The 18707-nt window shown below is 42.5% G+C and overlaps 1 protein-coding gene across 8 annotated transcripts in view; it reads left to right on the top strand.

Moving 5' to 3' along the window:
- Positions 1-988: 988 nt before the first annotated feature.
- Cpeb2 (cytoplasmic polyadenylation element binding protein 2) overlaps positions 989-18707 on the top strand; it is a 60786-nt gene continuing 43067 nt past the window's right edge. The window contains exons 1-4 of one of the 8 annotated variants that reach the window (XM_060365378.1): positions 989-2908; positions 5082-5372; positions 6126-6215; positions 12446-12536. In XM_060365378.1, the coding sequence (XP_060221361.1) occupies positions 1271-2908; positions 5082-5372; positions 6126-6215; positions 12446-12536 (2110 nt within the window). In that variant the 5' untranslated portion in view covers positions 989-1270. The remainder of the gene's footprint in view (positions 2909-5081; positions 5373-6125; positions 6216-12445; positions 12537-18707) is intronic. The other 7 variants (XM_021638716.2, XM_021638721.2, XM_021638715.2 and 4 more) reach the window with 7 other exon arrangements.

Here is an 18707-nt window from a genome sequence, read left to right as displayed (position 1 = left end):
TCATGTAGAGTAGTTAATTATTAAACTACGCAGTATGTTTTTCTCTACGAAAAATGTTCCTGTGGGAAGGCATTACACAGGATTAATTCCCTTTCCAGCGTTTCTCAGAGCTCTACATGGAAAGCTCTTCCCCTTCCATTTTGCAAGCCTCAACAAGTCCACGGCTGAGTCACAACCTCCTTTTCCCCCGATGTGAGAAAACTTTCTCCCCTGAAACTTAATAAAGCCTCGGAAATGTTCCGATTAGAGTCTCAGGGGTGGGGGGAGGAGGGAGGGACGCCGGAATGAACTTGTAAAGGAGTCCGGTTCAGCCAGGTCCCGGTGACAGCGCACTCAAGGCGTGCTGCAGCCGGGCCGGGAGCTGGCTACAAGATCTACACAGTGCGCGCCGCTCCGAACGCTGGCAGCTCGCACTTTGCTCCCCTTGCTGAAGTGGAAATGTTTGTTACGCAGGGCGCGGATGCTTCGCGTTTTACCCTGCGAACAAACAGACAGACAGACAAAACAACCAAACCGCCGTCCCGAGGCAGCAGGGCCCAGAGACAGCACGTGCGGCTCGCACGGGAGCGCAGGGAGCAGGACCTTCCCAGGTTCTCCAGCCTGGCACCCGGGTCCCGGGAGCAGGTCCCGGCGAGGGGCGCCTCACGTGGCCCCAGGGTCTGGGAAAGGGCGGGGCCAGAGGAGGGGGGCTCGTGCGACCCCGGCAGGAGGGGCGGTTGCCCAGGAACCGTCCGCAACGCCCGCGCGTGCCCGCCTCCGCGCGCACGCGCACGGGCGCTCGAGCCCGGGGTTATCCGCCTCTCCAACTTCCACCGGCTTTTTCCTCCGTTCTGCGGCCGAACGAGGTCCGGGTCGGGGCGGGGGGGACGCGCGGCGCGCGCGCCCGCCGCCTCGCCGCGTCCGGAGCGCGGGCCCTCCTGGGAGGGGCGGAGCGGGGCCGGCCGGCGGCGGCGGCGCGCTCGCGCGGGCCCGGGCGCGCGGCCGGGGGCGGGGCGATTGTGAGGTCGCCGCTGACGCACGTTCCGGGGTTCTTAAGCGGCGAGGGCGGCGGCGGCTGAGGCAGCGGCGGTGGTGCCGGAGCCGGTTCCGGGAGGCGGCGGTGGCCTCCGAGAGGGGCGGCGGGGCCGAAGTCGGCGCCCCGGCTCAGTCACAGTGTCCCTTCCCCACTGACCCCCTCCTTCCACCACGGCCGGGCCGCCACGGCTCCCGGGGCTTTCTAGGCGGGGCAGGGGACGGGGTGCGTCTCCCGCCGCGGCCGCCGGCCTGATAAATGCGGGACTTCGGGTTCGGGGTGCTGCACACTGCCCTGCTCCGCGGCGGCAGCCCCCGGTCCTCGCCCGGCGGCGGCGGCGGCGCCTACCGTCCCTTCGCCGCCGGGCCGCCCGCCACGCCCTTCGGGCCGCTGTCGCCGCCGCCGTTGCCTGTCACCGGCTTCGCGGAGGCCGCCTCCCCCTTCGCCATCCCCCCGGGCGGCGGCGCGGCCGGCTCGGCCGCAGCTTCCTCTTCCTCCCCGCTCGCGGCGCACCAGCAGGCCGTGCAGGATGAGCTGCTGCTCGGGCTGACCCAGCAGCCGGCGAGGCCGCTCTCGGGGGCGGCGGCCGCGGAGCAGCTCCCCAGCCACCACCCCGGCGGCGGCACGAACGCGGGTGTGACCCACCTCCTCCCCTCCCAGGACTTCAAACCGAGTCTGCACCACCCCTCCTCCTCCTCCGCCTCCTCCTGCTGCTGCTGCCGCACCTCCTCCCCGCAGGACTTCAGTAAGCGGCAGCAGCAGCAGCTGAGCAGCCAGAAGAGGAAAGAGTCGAGCCCGCCACACCGTCCCCACCCTCCGGACGCGAAGCCGCCGCCGCCGCCGCCGCTCCACTGCCCCGGCCGCTTCAGCCCGCCGCCGCCGCCGACGCCGCCGCCAACGCCCGGGCCGCTCCTGCAGCCGGCGCCGCTCGCCCAGCGCCCGCAGCCGTTCAGCCTCCCGCACACGCAGCACCTCCCGCCGCAGGACTTCGCCCCGCGGCAGCGCCCGGCCGACCTGCCCCCGCTCCCGCAGCTCCCGCCGTCGCCGCCCGCAGCCCCGCGGCGCCGCCACGGAGGCGCGGGAAGCCCTCGCCAGACCCCGGCCGCGGGCGAGGGCAGCGCCGCCGAGCCCCCCAATGCGGGCTTGCCCCCCTCGACGCCGCCGGTGAACCCCGCGCCGGGCTCCATGGAGTCGCCCAACCACCCTCTGCTCAACAGCCCCAGCACCCTCCTGCCCGGCGCGGCGCTCGGCACCGGCGCCTTCAGCAGCCTGCAGAGCCCGGACCTGCCGCACCCGGGCGGCGGCGGGGGCGGGGGACCCCCCGGCGGCGGAGGGGGAGGCGGCTCCGCGTCTCCGCCGCCGCCGCTGCCCGGCTTCGGCACCCCCTGGTCGGTGCAGACCGCGTCGCCGCCGCCGCCCCAGCCGCCGCCGGCGCCCCAGCAGCAGCCGCAGCCGCCCCAGCCGCCCCAGCCGTCGCCGCAGCCTCAGCCCCCGGGCTCCTCGGCCACCACCCCGGGCGGCGGCGGCGGCGGCGGCGCGGGCGGCTCTCTGAGCGCCATGCCGCCGCCCAGCCCGGACTCGGAGAACGGCTTCTACCCCGGGCTGCCGTCGTCCATGAACCCGGCCTTCTTCCCGAGCTTCTCGCCGGTGTCGCCGCATGGCTGCGCGGGGCTCAGCGTGCCGGCGGGCGGCGGTGGCGGCGGCGGCGGCGGCTTCGGCGGCCCGTTCTCCGCGCCCGCGCCGCCCGCCATGAATTTACCTCAGCAGCAGCCGCCGCCGGCGGCGCCGCAGCAGCCGCAGAGCCGGAGGTCGCCCGTCAGCCCGCAGCTGCAGCAGCAGCACCAGGCAGCCGCGGCCGCCTTCCTGCAGCAGAGGAACTCGTACAACCACCACCAGGTACGGCAGGCGGCCGTGGGGTCGGGCGCCGGCCGCCCCCTCGAGCGCTCTGCGCCGGGGTCGGGGCCGCGCGCTCCGGGCCGGCGGCCGGCGGGCGGGAGGGGGAGAGGCGGGCCGGGCCGGTCCTTCCCGGCTGTGCCCCGAGGGCACCGGAGCCCGGGCCGAGCCCCTCGGAGTTAGTTCCGGCCGGGCCGGGGAAGCCGAGGCGGCACCTGCAGCCGCCCCGGCGGGCTGTCACGGACCGGGAGGAACTGTCAGGTGGCGTGCGACTGGCGGCCGCGGGGCTCTGGGCATCTGCTCTGTTTAGTGTTCGCTCGCATCTTGTGGGTTTGAAGGCCGAGGTACCCTGGAATCTAGGATTAGCGTGTTTCCTCCGAGACTTCTCCACATGGGCGTGTACCGGGGTCGGGGATCTGTTGTATTATGAAGTGACCCCGAACTGGCTCTTGCCTAGTCCGTACCCCGACCCAGGACCCCCCACCTCCTCCCAGTAGAGGTTTTGGGTGGCCGCTGAGTTCATGGATGTTGAGAGTTTTGTTGTTGTTGTTTAATGAAGTTAGCATTTATTACCGTGATCATTCAAATCCAGCGTCAGGATTAGGTATGTCGTGGAACCACAATTTGATCTTAGCTGGTTCTTCTCACAACTTTTCTGCTGACCAAAGTTTTCAAGAATGAATGCTGTTTACATTAACCAAAATAACAGCTAACAGTCCATCAAAATTAACCCAAGGTAAAGTTAACAATTTTGTTGGATTGCTGTTTTCTCCCCAAGAATGGGGAATGTGAACCTCAAAGGAAGGAAAATAGCGACTTTGAGGCGATACACCATTTCCCGTGCTGTATATGATCTTGAGCAACTGAATTTTGTGTGTCTGGCTCTTCATCTTTTAACTGAAAGTTTGCCATGGAAATGTATGGATAATTTTGACTTCCCAAAGTCAAAATAGAACGTTAGCAGGGCATAATGCCGTGATTCATATTTAACTGCAACATGCTCCAATAAACAAAGAGAAGTAGGTCCTACCTCGGAGTGTAAGAGGTCACACGGCTTTCGTGTGGAATTTTAGGTCACTGGAAAAGAACTTTGAACTGTGAGTCATTTAGTAGGCAAAATAAGGCTCTAGTGCATGGGATAATTGTGCCCTGGCTCCTTGACTGTGCTTTTCAACTATGTAAAGGGAGGAGGGAGCCGTGTGTGTGCATGATAACATTAGCATTTAAAAGCCTCCAGTAGCATCCGTAGGTACTGGATGTCGAGTTATTAGTTGTTCTTAGAAGGAACATCTTGAGTTTTAGGATTGCCATATTTATTGAGATTTAGAAAAGACATGATCTATGTTTCCACTGCCTAAATCTTAGAAAAATTCGTCTTAGCTTATCAACAGTAGACATACTAGCAATTCACAGTTCCATTTTTTCCCCAAGTATTATATTGCGAATTTTCCACTTTTGATGACTTTTCTTGCCATTAGCTCTAGATTGAAATATAATTTGCTTTTGAATGTCAGTGAACTTAACAGACTTCCATTAAGATTACTAAAAATAAGCAAAGCCTGAGGTTGTTTATTATGTATCTCAGTGGATCCACCTATAGGCAGCATCAGATAATTACTTAACAGTTCAAAGATAGTTAAGCGAAAAAGAATATTGAAAGAAAATTGGAATAAAATACCTTAAAAGGTAAATTAAATATTTAGGAAAATTACTTTTTTTTTCCTCGTGCTGACCTATTCTTAAAGGTATCTTCAATTCACACTGAATGTTACCACTGTTTTTTCATAGTAGCCTGAGCTGTTTGGGAAGCCAAACATTTTGCTCTCATAACTGAGATCATTGAGACCATTTAACTAATACTAATTTAACTAGTAGAATAGAGGTTGTTTTAAGAATCTTCGAAGCTAACTTCAGCTTTTAAGTGGGTTTTAGTAACTGTCATGAGATATCACTGTTACATAGAGAGGAGGACGAAAACTTTCCCAACATTTAAGTAAATAAGATCTGAAATAGCAAGACCCCAAGACTTCCTTTTGTAAGCCGCTAAAGAAATATCATTATCTTGGTGAGTGTGTGTGTGTGTGTGTGTGTGTGTGGTCTCATTAAATTCTTAGTTCTAAAATTTGAATTATACACTCTCTAAGGCCCGTAATTTAAGTAGATGTGTTTTTCTCAGCCTCTACTGAAACAGTCTCCTTGGAGCAACCATCAGAGCAGTGGTTGGGGCACTGCAAGCATGTCCTGGGGAGCAATGCATGGCAGAGATCACCGTAGAAGTGGAAACATGGGAATTCCAGGGACTATGAATCAGATATCTCCACTGAAGAAACCATTTTCTGGTAATGTTATAGCACCACCGAAATTTACTCGCTCTACTCCATCACTGACTCCAAAATCTTGGATTGAAGATAATGTGTTCAGGACAGACAACAATAGTAACACACTCTTACCCTTACAGGTAAGAATGGTATGTAAATGTCCTTATTTCTAATGTTATCTTTCAAAATAGGAAGTGGGGTGGTGGAGGCATCAGCAGCAGTATAGGAAGATTAACAAAATTCAAATTCTGATTTTTAAACGTGTCACTTAATTATTAAAGGGCAAAACAGAGATGTAAGAATTCCTCTGTAAATACACAGTGCATGAAAATAAGCTTCTAAACATTTTAAAAACTGTTTATTTCATACAAATTAAAAGCCTTTAAGTGGCAGATCCTTAAAAATGCCTGAGTTAGTTACTTATTAATAGACAACCAAAATTTGTCTTTCTGATAATATATCTAAATAAAAATTATGTAACCGCAAGTATGCATCGGTTTTTCTGTGGTCAGCTGTTTATATATTAGACTGTTCTTAATACAGCTGTAATTGGGGGACAATAATATTAAGACTATGAATCTAATTCAAATTATCTCCACTGGTTCAGTGACTACAAATATATACAAATATACGTATGTATGTGATCTTCCCCACTAAAGATATATCCTAACATTAACAGAGATCATTTTTTTCGGGCCTGTTAATATTTTGTGACTGTCACAAATGAGAGTTTCAAGTTTCCTCAAAACCTTTAGAGAATGAAACAAAAATTTAAGATAGAAAGAACTTTGAATGTTTCTCGTTTCTTTTCTTCTTTCTTTTTTCTTTTCTTTTATTTTTTTCTTGGGTGGGATGGGAAAGCGAACTGCTTATTTCTGATGCAAACTTCTATGCTATTGAAGGTGAGATCTAGTTTGCAGTTGCCAGCTTGGGGCTCAGATTCACTCCAAGATAGTTGGTGCACTGCAGCCGGAACATCCAGAATAGACCAGGTAGGCTGCACAGTGTGTGTGTCTCAGGGTCGCGGTTAGGAGTTTAGTATGTACATGATGAATAGGAGTGATCATTTGCTTTTCAATTATGCCATTTAAGCATATGTCAGAAATTATTAAACCAATTTAGTTTTTAAACGTCACTTGATTTAAATTCTTTTAGTACATTTATGTTTAAATATAAAAGATTTGTAGTCATATTTTGAAATCATAACAAATTTGTTTTTATTACAATAAATTAATTATATATCCAAGAGCACCTGACTTTAAACATCAGTCAAACTAAACAGATGCTGTCTTTCTCTCAGATTTATCTGCAATTAAAATATAATATTGTGTATTTAACACTCAGCTTTACATTTCATGTTTCAAGAAATCTTCCAGTAAATGTTTGTCATGAAGTCTGATGCATTTGTTTTGAGATATACCTCTGAAAAGGACCTGTTTTAATTTAGGTGTTTTTTTTTTTTTTTAACCTTAATAAAAAAAGCTTTATGGTATAGTATTTTTTTATTCTACATTTATGATTGCTTATATCTTACAAATTATCTTCAATATGATTGATTTAAAAATCCTATCTATCTTTCTTGCAGACTGAATTTAAATATATACTGTACCAGGTGATGAGGATTATTATATGAGGACATAAAAACCTCAGTCCTTTATATTTGAGGAGCTTTTCTTACAGAGCCCAAGTTTAACCTTCATTTTAAAATTTTGTAAGTTAAGTGAGTGGAGCTATGAAATCCATAGCTAAGGCTCTTCCTCAAGTAATTTATTAATGTGAACTGAATTTTCAAAGATTGTATAGGCAGATTAATAACAAAACATTTTATAAATAGCCTTCTAATCTGGAGGACTGACACTGACTTGAGTCCGAGTAATCAGTCATTAGCTGTTGTTTTAGGCAGCCCGTCCTCTTTATCAAAGTTGTCCTGCCGGGGTCTCAGCGTAAAAATAGTAGTTGTCTTGTGTTTTTCAGCTCGTTATCTTGTTAGTGTAAACTTGCCACTCATCTGCTTCCATTCTCTCTTTCACTCAGTCCCAGTTCACTTGTATTATGGTAGCACTGTCATATTCTTCAGATTGAATCCATGATTGCTTTAAAGAAGTTAAGTTGGGAGAGAAAAGTGATTGCAATTATTTTGAAGGTGGAAAGGGAAATATTTTCAGAGAGGAAAGAACATAATTATTTCAAGTGTAAGTATAAAAGCAGTGGGCTCTGCTGTGACACAGCAGTCTTTATGAGTCAGGGTGGGTGGGGCTTGCAGTGTTTCGTTGAGCTCTTGCCACTAGAGTAGATGGAGGTGACTTGTGAAAGACGCATTTTCAGACTCAGTTCCTGGACTGACAGGAGTAAGATGTTCTAGCCTTCCTACTTAGACTTCAAAGCCACTGCACTTTTGCCTGTTTTATAATTTAGGATGTTAGGTAGACTTTTTTTTTTTTGTTACTTACAGATAATACTTTCTGGTAAACTGTTGAGCAGTTATAAACTGTTGAGCAATTAGTATTTGTACGGAAGTGTGATGTGAGGTGAATTCAGTGCTGGATCAAAAGAGGTGATGGAAATTGAACTGAATTGGAAGGAAAGACAGTCCAAAACCTGAATTGTCATCTTCCTTGCATACTTTACCACAGGTTATTGGCTTTGATCCATAGGTCATAGCCTCATCTATAAAGGAGGACCTTGAATTATGCCACGTAAAACCTTTGCAGGCCACCTTTTACGTGGTCTCTGATCTGTGTAGGCATTTCTTTTCCTTCCTGGTCTTCCAGTCCTTCTGACCCCCAGCGTGCATTTTTTTTTTTTTTTTAATAATATAATGGGCTTAGGATCTGTGGGGGAGGGGAGACTAAAGCCTTAAGACAATGCAAGTATATATATAGGGATAAAAGGCAATAATGAGGATATATTAAGTATTCTTAAGTATTCTTTAAGTATTCAGATGGTCGTTATTACACACTGTTCTGAGTCCATCTTTCCACAAAAGCTTGTGCTATTTGGAATTCTTAAAAACACAAAAGAGGATATGTAAACTGGCACCAGAAACAAAATGTGAAGTAATCTCAATATTCAGAAAAAATAAAATATTTATAATGCTTAATCACTTAAATATCTGAGAAGGGTTCTTTTTTTTAATTTTTTGATCCTATGGTTTTTAATATTAAGTACATTATTTTAAACCATTTAACTTATTTCCTTTAGTCTGAAATGAATCAAGTCTACAATATAATAAATTACAGACCTAACATCTTAATCCAGGGTACAATCAGCCGTGACCTATGACAAAATCTGAACACATAATTGGATGTAGTAAATGGAAAAATATTTTCATGTGAATTAATTTCATTTTTTTTTCAGTAAAATTTTATAGGTTGATATTTTTAATTTAAAAAATTGCATGAAAAAAACTTCAAAGTTAAGACCTTTTTAAAGCATATATAGTTTTTTTAAGTGCATGTGTGTATGCATGTGTTTACGTGTGTGTGCATATGAGGATGAGGATGATGAGGTGTCATCCTTCTGGATTGCCACCCATATCCTTTGAGACAGGGTCTTTTGCTGGCCTGGAACTCACTAATTAGGCAGGGCCTACTGGCCAGTGAGTCCCAGGAATCCTCCCATCTCCACCTTGCAGCCCTGGGATTACTAGAACTCTCCAGAATGCCGTATCCTGCATGTGTCTGAGGATCAGACCTCATGCTTGAGAGGCCAGCACCATACCAGCTGAGCTACCTGACCAGCCCCCTTCTTAGATATCTCTCCTAATTTCTCTTAAGCAAAATCTTCTCTTTTGTTTTTCTCTTTGCTGCTGAGAATAGTATCTTACTTTGTAGCTCAGGATGCTCTCAACTTTGGGATGTCCCTGTCATTATCACCTGTGAAATGGAAATACATTAGGTGTGACCAAAATTCGTTACTTTGAAAATGCTTTTAGCATTTCGTAAGAAACCATGCTCAGAACTGTTGTTTATTAGTTTTCTCAAAATAGAATTTTCAATGAGATTTTTTTTTTAAATCACAAGTGTTTATTTGTGAGCACTTAGATGTTTTAAATCAAAGTAAATTTCCTTTTTATCTAAGGCTGTTTATTGATTTTATATGTGGCACTTCCGCAGTACGCCCTGAGGAAACCTATCAGTATATGCTGGTCTGCTACCTGCTGGGCAGTTTTAAATGTTTTCAGTACTGGATATTTGCTGTGTATAGTGGAAATTACTTGGAATTAATTGGAGATATTTTCCAACAATCAAACATTCAAACTGATATGAAGTAATAACGACTCACACCTTGGAGATGTTGTTTTAAGAAAATATGTCACATGGCTCTTTGACGGGCTTCCCTACGGAGCAGTGTATGGTCGTAGAGCAAGACCAGCATGTGTTGACGCAGTGGCCCCTGCTTCAGGGAGCCTGGACTTCAGGAATGTAGGGAGCTTCAAACTCACATATGGCTAGCTCTGAAGAATGTTCTTTCGCAGCCGTGTTTGCTCAGTGGGCACTTGCACAGGGTATTTTCTGTTTTAGCCTTAGTCCTTTACCTGGAATATTTTTTGGAATATTACCTGCCTACCTTTTTATTCCCACATGGGCTTGTGCCTAATGTGTGGGTAAAGAAAAATGGTGACATAAACAGTAGACTTTAAACAGGGGACTATGCATTTTCAATTATTCTGTTTTTTTCTTGTTACTGTAGGACTGCTGTCTTATTTCTGTAAAAATCCACTTAATTTATTGCCATATCATTTTCATATTGTAAAATGGGTTGTAATTGAACTTTTCTTCAGAGTCTGATTTTTTTCTGAGGTGTTTATTGATTTTTAGATAGCCATATAATGATAAATATAAGATTCATTGCCATGAACTTCTGTATTTGTGAGTGTGTCCGGACTGTTGTACTTCTCTTTATTTCTGAATTGCCTCAAGTCTTCCTTATAGTATTAAAGTGATGACAATTTAGATGAATAAATCTGTATTTTTGAAGAACACATTTATTTTATAGCTAAATATGATTTGTTTTAAGCTGTTGTCTTGAAAAGATAGTTCTCAACTGTAGCATGTCTTTCATTTAGTAGCAAGAAATTTATTTGCTAGCAGAGCTATTTTGGTATCTGATTCTTGCCCCAGTTTAGTCAATTTGCAGATTCTATAGAAGATTTTGAGATTTAGTCTTTTATAATTAACATTTTAATAGTAGTCTTTACACTCAAGCAGTATAGTAGAGATAGAAAAGTATTCATTTTACAGTCATTTGAGAGCTAGATGTCTGTGATTAGAAGGACCCTAGCCTTAACTACTTTAGAAGTTTAGTGGTAGATTCCAGGAAGATAAATCCATTGGTTGTGCACACTGTAGAATAGAAACAGGTGTGAGAAAATGGAGACACGGATAACCGTATAGGTCTCGTTTACACAAAGGCCACCCTCTCTCCCATTTTATGTCATTTATTGTTGCAATACTTTTGATCTTTTTTTTTCCCTATGATTTTAAGTGGCCTATAGGCACCATTTTGTCTGATAAGGGTATTTTCTAGAAGATGGAGCCGCAGTATAAAGATATTCTGTGGCATAGAAAATCACAAAGCTTAATGCTGTTTATGATATGGTCTGGGCAGTAGCTTCACTGTCACCTAAGAACGACTGGGTCAGACTCAGGAGAAGCATGTTCAAGTTTGGAAAGCACCGCTACATTTCATTGATTCTTTTGGTCTCCCTTACCAAGTTTACTTGTTCTAGAGAAGAGCATGATAGATGTTATGTTGTGTGTTTAGGATCTTTCTTGTAGGTCGTTGGTGATAAAGGTAGAACGTAAACTTCTCTAGCATCTTTGCGTGGTTCACTGTTAGTGCTTACTCTTCCTAATTCCTTGATAGCACCTTGTTTAGTCTACAGTGCTGATTCTGGCTCCCCAGCTTTAAAAAGCATATACCCTAATTAAACATCAAAGGGGAATAAATAAACAAACCTTTTGTTTTTCTTTAGTTTTCTAAAGACCTAGTTCTGGCTATTTTTTGGATTTTTGCTCCCTTAGGAAAATTATGAATGCTATAAACTTTTTTTTTTTTTTTAAAGAAAACAATATATGTAAATCTATCTGTGGGTGCATAAAATCCTAGAAAACTTCTAGTATAACTTGAAACATGTTGGTCCAGGTTAACCCTTGCTTTACTTTGATTTCTGTGGAAACTATGGGCTTACTTTTCTGATTCTTTTCTTGTTTGCCGTGCTGGTCATTTTGAGAGTTTTGGCTTTTCCTGCTTCCTCCAAATGTACATGAATTTTTACATTCATGCATACAACAAAATTGGAGGGAATACCGTTGAAATATTTTGGAAAAAGACTTCCAGACTTTGGAGGGCATGAACCGAAGCTTGTTTGGCTAGTTACACACATACTTTATTGCATATTCGTTGAGTATGTGTTGAGCAAAATATAGTGTAAATTTATAGGCACCAAAGAACTGAGTGCCTCCTAATAAGCAAGCAAGCAAGCAAGGGGATTGTGCTTTCAGCAAACAAGACTGCTGATAACACAGAAGGCAGTTCTCAGAATTGGGGAAGTGGGAACCTGAGTTGAGAGTGCCTTCTCTCTCCTCCTCCCCTCTCCTGGTGCCTGCCTTTTTGCAGTAGAGTTAGGAAAGGGAGGATTAAAAAAAAAAAAAAGTGGAAGCACTATAGAGAGTGAGATTCGAATGTAAATACGCTAGGCATTCATCCTTTTGTGATACTAGTGTGCTCAATTTGATTTTCACTGTATAGGATGTTTATGCATTCGTTGTTTTGCAATTTGGATGACTTAAGTCAAGTGTCTGATAGATGTTTAAAGTGTGGTGCAATTGTTAAATTCTTCTCCAAGATACTTATTTTCCAAGTGCCAATATCTGTCTTCCTGGAAATATGATAAAAATAGAAGCAACTGAAAATTTTTCTGTGTGTAATATTTATAAGAAATTGACCAGAGAGATTATTTCACTGTGTTTAGTTAATACTGCCAATGAAATCACATTAATCTTTATATGTTTTAGCGATGAACGTGTTAAATATTCTCCATCAATCAGAGACATTGTCTTTGACAGATCCTTAAGTAGCAGTGTTTTCTTGGGATACAAGTGAAGTGCTAATGTATTAATCAAGTATCCTCTTTTATGTCAGAGATTAGTTCATATAATGTCTTTAACTTTTCCTTTAAAATTACATAGCTGTTACATCTTTTCTTTTTCTTTTCTAGGATCGAAGTAGAATGTATGATAGCTTGAATATGCACTCTCTGGAAAATTCTCTTATTGATATCATGAGAGCAGAGCACGATCCTCTTAAGGGTAGGTGGCATTTTATAGCATCGATTTCATATCATTTATTAGTTTGTCTGCTTATTGAAAATTAGCACTTATATATATATAAGCTAACTTGTATGTAAAGAAATTTCATTGACATTCTGATTTCATGTGTGCTATTTTCTGTCTCTTGTTGTCCTTTATATTAGTGGTAAAAATCTTGCAATTGTATCACTTTGAGGAAAGAGTGGTCTTAGTTGTCTAATTCATATCGCAAATCTTCCAAACTTTAGCCACTTAAAGCAGCAGCAAATAGTTACTGCCACAAACAGTGTTAATGCTTTAGCTACAGTTTTTATTGCTGTAATAAAATAGTATAACCAGGAGTAACTTGGGGTGGAAATGCTTTATTTCATCTTAGAATTTTTAGGCCATCACAAGGGAAGTCAGGACAGGAACTCAAGACAGAAATCTGGAGGCAGGAACAGAAACAGACATTGGAGTAACACTCCTAGTCTCTCTTGACAAGGCATCTGGAAGATGCTAAAGACAATGGTCATTGCCACACTACTCATTATCTGTTTTTCTAGCCTGTGCAATTTACAAAGTAGAAGGGCAGCTAGAGAGAGGACCAGAAAGGAAATGAAGCAACAGAATGTTGCTAAGAATAAAGATTTTAAAATTACGAGGAATTCATACTTTTTGTAAGAAAAAAAAATCTTTTTCAGCTCTGGAAAAGAAAGGAAAACATAATCATTCTACAACTTTTACCGATCACCATGTTGGCCAATTTCTGTATCTTAACTGGAGTATTTTATTTTTCACATGTAATACGCCAGAAAAGGGAAAAGAACTTTTGGGAGAACATCTCTGTGAAGGATAAAGAAATAAGGCTACCTCTATTGCCATTGTGTAATTATAAACACTCTTACCTGAGCACGCCTGCTTTTTAGATTTTCTTCTTTTATTTACTAGTTCATTCCACTGTTTCCTGCCTTATCATATGATATATTTTCTTTCTCCACACATTATGATCATTGCACTTTTATGGGAATGGGGATGCTGGACCTCTGTACAACTTGTCCAAGCAAGGTGATAGAAAGTAGAGTGAGCCAGCCAGGGTTAACCAGTGCTTTTGTTGTTTCCCCCTCTTTCCTTTCCTCATCTTCAGGGCAGAACTTTTTCTTCTCTTCTATTTTTATCTCAGAAAATCATTTCCCCTGCTTAATACACAAACAAACTGCAAGCGTGTTTCTTATAGAGGCAAGATGAAGCCTATTTTATTTGTCCGTGAAACCATTATTTGCTTTGTCTTCCTCACAAGATCTACCAATAGACTGGAGATGGAAAGTGCAAATTTTAAAATTAGCTTCTGGTTCTCTTTCTGTTGTAATAAGCCATTGTATTACTTGTCTATTGTTGAAAAATAACTCAGAATTTAGCTTAAAACTAAAAATAATCATTTATTTTTATGTAATTTCTAAAGGTTAGAATTGGGGAGCAACTTGATTATCATTTCTGGCTAAGGGTCTCATGAGATAGCAGTCAAGAAGTTGGTTGATCCTAAGTCCGAAGCTTCAGTTAGGCTGAAGGATTCTTTTCCATATAGTTGGAAAGTTACTGTAAAGCTATCGGAAAAACAAACAAACCTCAGTTCCTTGCCATCTGGACCTTCCACAGGCCTGCTTTAGCCTCTTCACAGCATGGCTGCTGGTGCTACCTTGGCTTACCCCTGCTGCCTAGAGTGAATGACATAGATCAGTGTAAATGTCAGTGTCCTAGAGCCTAGCCTGAGAAATCTCGCACCCTCATTTCCACAATATCCTAACAAAGGAGCAAATGTGGCTCAAGATATGTAAACATGAAGAAGCAAGGACTGGTGGGAACCATTACGGGAACTGAATTCTTGAGGGGTCAAAGGCAAATCTGTAAATTCTCATTTACTTCCACTCATTAGTTTAAAGGAAAAGATAAAGTACTCAAGAGTGTTTGTCAGCTGGGAGAAAGCAGTCACCTGGACGTATGGAATGTAGAAAGAGTAAAGGGTTACTAATCTGGCTGAGAACTAAGTGACTGTGCTCACTGAAGCGACCTCTCATCCCACTTTGCTCAGAATCCTTTGTTCTGGTTATTCACTTTTTCTAGCACCCACCTCCAATTTAAGATGGAGGTTTTTATGGTGTATTGTAGGACATGGAACACTCTCATCTTGTTCGAGATGTACAGATAGCAAATAGTGGCAGCCAAAGATGGAATGGAACTTCCTGTGCCAACTTTGCACTCTTTGCTTACTGTGCACTGTGAGGATATACACTGTGAGGAGAGCCAAATTCTCTATTCCTGTGGAAAGGACAGCCTGCTGGGAAAGAGACAGACCTTGTGCCAAAACTATACATATACCTATAGAAGCTGGAAATAGCGTGGAGGAGAAGTAAGATGTTTAGAGAGGGTGATAAAGGGAAAGTTATTCTTAATTTATATGTGGAGTAAAGGAAACTCTGATACAAAACTGGAGTAGAGCAATGATGAAGAGTAACTGAGAAGGAAGCGTCATTACGTGAAAAAGCATGCATGAGACTGTCACTTTTGAGTTGCTGAAAGACTGGTCTCAGCTTGTTGTTTAGGGCCACCTGACACTTCTGGTTATAACCCGGCTCATTCAGTGTAGTCAGGCATGTGCTGTCTTTTGCTGGGGAATCAGAAACACAAACACATTGTGAGTGCCTGTGACCCAACTGCTGTATTTATCTTCGGCGTGTTCTCTCTGCTGACACCCTATTTCAAATGACTGTCTTGAGTCTAGGCAAACTATTTTAAGTGCCTAAAGAAAATCATGCTTTGCCAAGTACAGTTTCATAGTTTTGAAATTTTATATTTGCATATCTGCTTAAAATAGCCTGTGATGATCTTATGTTTGTGTGAGTCGGTTCATTCCCCTTTGAACAAAGAACAAGACAGATCATTGTTAAACCCCCTCCTCCTCCTGCCCCCAACAATTTGAAAAAAAAAAATCTTACTGTGTAAGCATTTAAACACAGTGCTCTCCTTCAAACTGTAAGGATAAAAAGATTGAATTTTAGCTCATGAAAATTGGCTTAAAGACTATAGGGAGAAATACAGTTTGTGTAACAGTTCTTGAGATGATCAGTGTCAGCTGGTCATAATGACTTTTCCAGTGTTCTCTGAATAGTTTAAGAGAATTCAGAAACAAGGACTTAGAATGTGATTTTATGCCAACAAATATTTTGAAGTGCATGCTTTTCAAAGGAGTTAAAAACTTAGTCTTTATTACCCAGTATGAGCTTTATTACTCATTGATAAAACTACTGTGCTTATAACTCTGGAAGCAGGAAACCCTGCTGACTTTAGACGCCTACCCCTGAGAGATAAGAACCTCTGAACTGGTTGTGGAGTACCCGATTCTTTCCATCTTCCCATTTTGCCCTCTGTTTTCTCTCTCATTGACTTAATAAAAGAGAGTAAAGTCTAAAGCCCTCCCCCCAAACACACACAAAACAAACAAACAAACTTAGATAAATTTGAAGCCTCCTGTATGAGAAATTATATTCTAGAATTTAGGAACTTCTGAGTAGACAGAGGCCCTCCCCACAATTGTATATTTTATGAAGAACACATTTCTAGAAACTCAGGTATAAAGAACAAGGGCAAAAATAATTATGGAAAATGGGAATGCTTAGTTTAGTACATTTTTTATTAAAGCAAAATAAATTGCAATACATATGTACACACACACCAGTGATAAACATGTGAAATGGTTTTGTAACTACCCCACAAGGCTGTACTTACTCCACCTGTCAGGAATTCAATCTCAAAACTGACTGGTTTTCTTCAGTTATGTCTGATTCCTGGAGCGAAAATTTTTACAACTACCAAAAGGGTATATATGCCAAAATCAGATATATGTTAAAAATTCAGAATCCCAGATATTGCAAAATATAGAACTTGATGCCTTAAGTAGAAAATTTTATTTCCTTGTATGTCATAGTCAAAACAGTTGCAATAAAAATGTTGTACAGAATTATCTTCAGACCGTGTATGTAAAACATAATGAATTTAATATTTGGATTTATATCCCATATCAAATGAATGCGTTGTGTAACTATAAATATTACATATTTTAAAATTCAACAATAAACATAATGTCTAAAATACTTCTGGCCTCAAACATTTTAGATTCTATACTAGAATGCTGTTTTTAGTGGAGATGAGTAGCCTGTTCTATAAATCCCACCTCTTGGAAGGCTAGAGGCAGAAGAATCCCTGTGAGTTTGAGGTTACCTAAACCTCAAAACCAAACCCATAAAAAGAAAAAAGAAAGATGTGTTCTTAGATTCTGTGATTTTTTTTTAAAGTGCATTCATTCATTTTATGAAAGAATACATGATATTTTAATATGTTTTCTCTTATTCCCATTGTAATATAATATATATAATTCATGTTGGGCTATGTATTGTTTATTATTAGCCCTGTGATTATCACAGCGGTATTGTTTAACCCACTATCACAATTAATAAGATACAGACACCTGCTGAATTTTATATTTACCTTGGGCAGGTATTTTCACCTATGCTATTTTAGTAACCTCCTTATCCACCCCCAGCCCCAGTCCAATGCCATCCGCTTAACGCTTCCTACCTGGCCTACCATCCATCCATAATCTTAGAAATACTTGCTTATATTTTTCATCTGGGCCTCTCCACACCATTACTGAAGTCTTTCCTCCGGGCCCACGCGGTTCCTTCTCCACAGTAACATATCCTGCATGTCCTCCTTCCCCCTTTCTTACTGTCCTTCTGTCTGTTTCCACTGATTCTCCTGTTCCCAAAGCCCAGGAACCTTAGCCACGCCTACCTCATTCTTCCTTGTCCAGGTTTTAGGCCTTTTAATCAACCAATTAGGAATAATGTCTTAGGCAGCTTTATGCAACAAGGATAGGTGTATCCTGGCAGTGAGGAGATCTTGAGGGCTAGCAATTAGCATCAACCTACAAGCACCAGACTAACCCCCCAACATATTCCATTGGTTTTTCTTTTTCCTATGACCATTGTCTTTTGGTGGGAAAAAGTCATGACTCTAAAATAAAATACATAAACATTTTCTTAATTGTATCCTAACTTTTAAACAGTCATTCTCATAGGTGGAAACTTAATATTTTACCATGTAGCTACTCAGAATTGAGGAGTTTATATTATGAAAGTACAATTTATAAAAGTGCAATTTTAAACTTCTGTTGTTGTTTAAACTTCTGTATCTTTTACTTAATATTTTACCATGTAGCTACTCAGAATTGAGGAGTTTATATTATGAAAGTACAATTTATAAAAGTGCAATTTTAAACTTCTGTTGTTAGAGTATCTATGTAAAAGCTCTTGTCTGAGAAAATTTAATTGAAATATAACAGGAGTAGATATTTTTAAGTCTTATTTCTTTATAGGTAGCTGACTATGTCAAATAGCAATATTTGAGAGTATAGGTGCCCTTCTATCTTGAATACTTGAATTATAACACTAAAACTTCATTTTTAAAAACCAAAGCCTTACCATGCAGAAATTCCAGTGCATTTGTGCCAATTCAGGTAAATAATATTCTTTTGAAAGTGGCATCAACGTTAACACATTTTTCTTGTGATTTAAAATAGGAGTTTATATCTTTTAAATGGATAATAAAACAGTAAAATTCTTATTATATATAGCAAACATCTCATATATAGTGTACAATGCTAAAATGAAGTACTTGAATGATTGGGCATATCAATTTTGTATTCTTATGAAAACCAGGGTCTTAGAATTTTTTTTTCTTCAAAAGCATAACATTTAATCCTTTAAAATATTTCCTATTTTGAATAAAGTGTAATTAATAAAAAAATATTTCCTATTTCAAAAAGGATTTACTCATTAATGGAGAACTAGAAACTAACAAATTTTAATATCACTAATAGGCCTGCAAACTAAATAAAATTGGCATCTTACTGTACAATTTTCCAGGCTTTTCTTTTTCTGTGTGTAACTTAAAATATTTGCAATCTTCATCATCTTCTCTCCCAAGCTTCTAAATGTTTTTATAATTAGGATGTGTATGGACAAAGGCTAAGTCAGATATGGCCAGAGACTTATACTCCCTCACCCTTCATCCGCTTGGAGACTTCTCCATTTTTTTTTAGCTGATTCCTTATTCGGTTGTTTTTATGTATTTTTT

This window comes from Meriones unguiculatus, chromosome 12 (assembly GCF_030254825.1).
Source record: "Meriones unguiculatus strain TT.TT164.6M chromosome 12, Bangor_MerUng_6.1, whole genome shotgun sequence".
Lineage (NCBI taxonomy): Eukaryota > Metazoa > Chordata > Mammalia > Rodentia > Muridae > Meriones > Meriones unguiculatus.
Note: the sequence above shows the minus strand (reverse complement) of the source record. Positions and strands in the feature narration are given on the sequence as shown.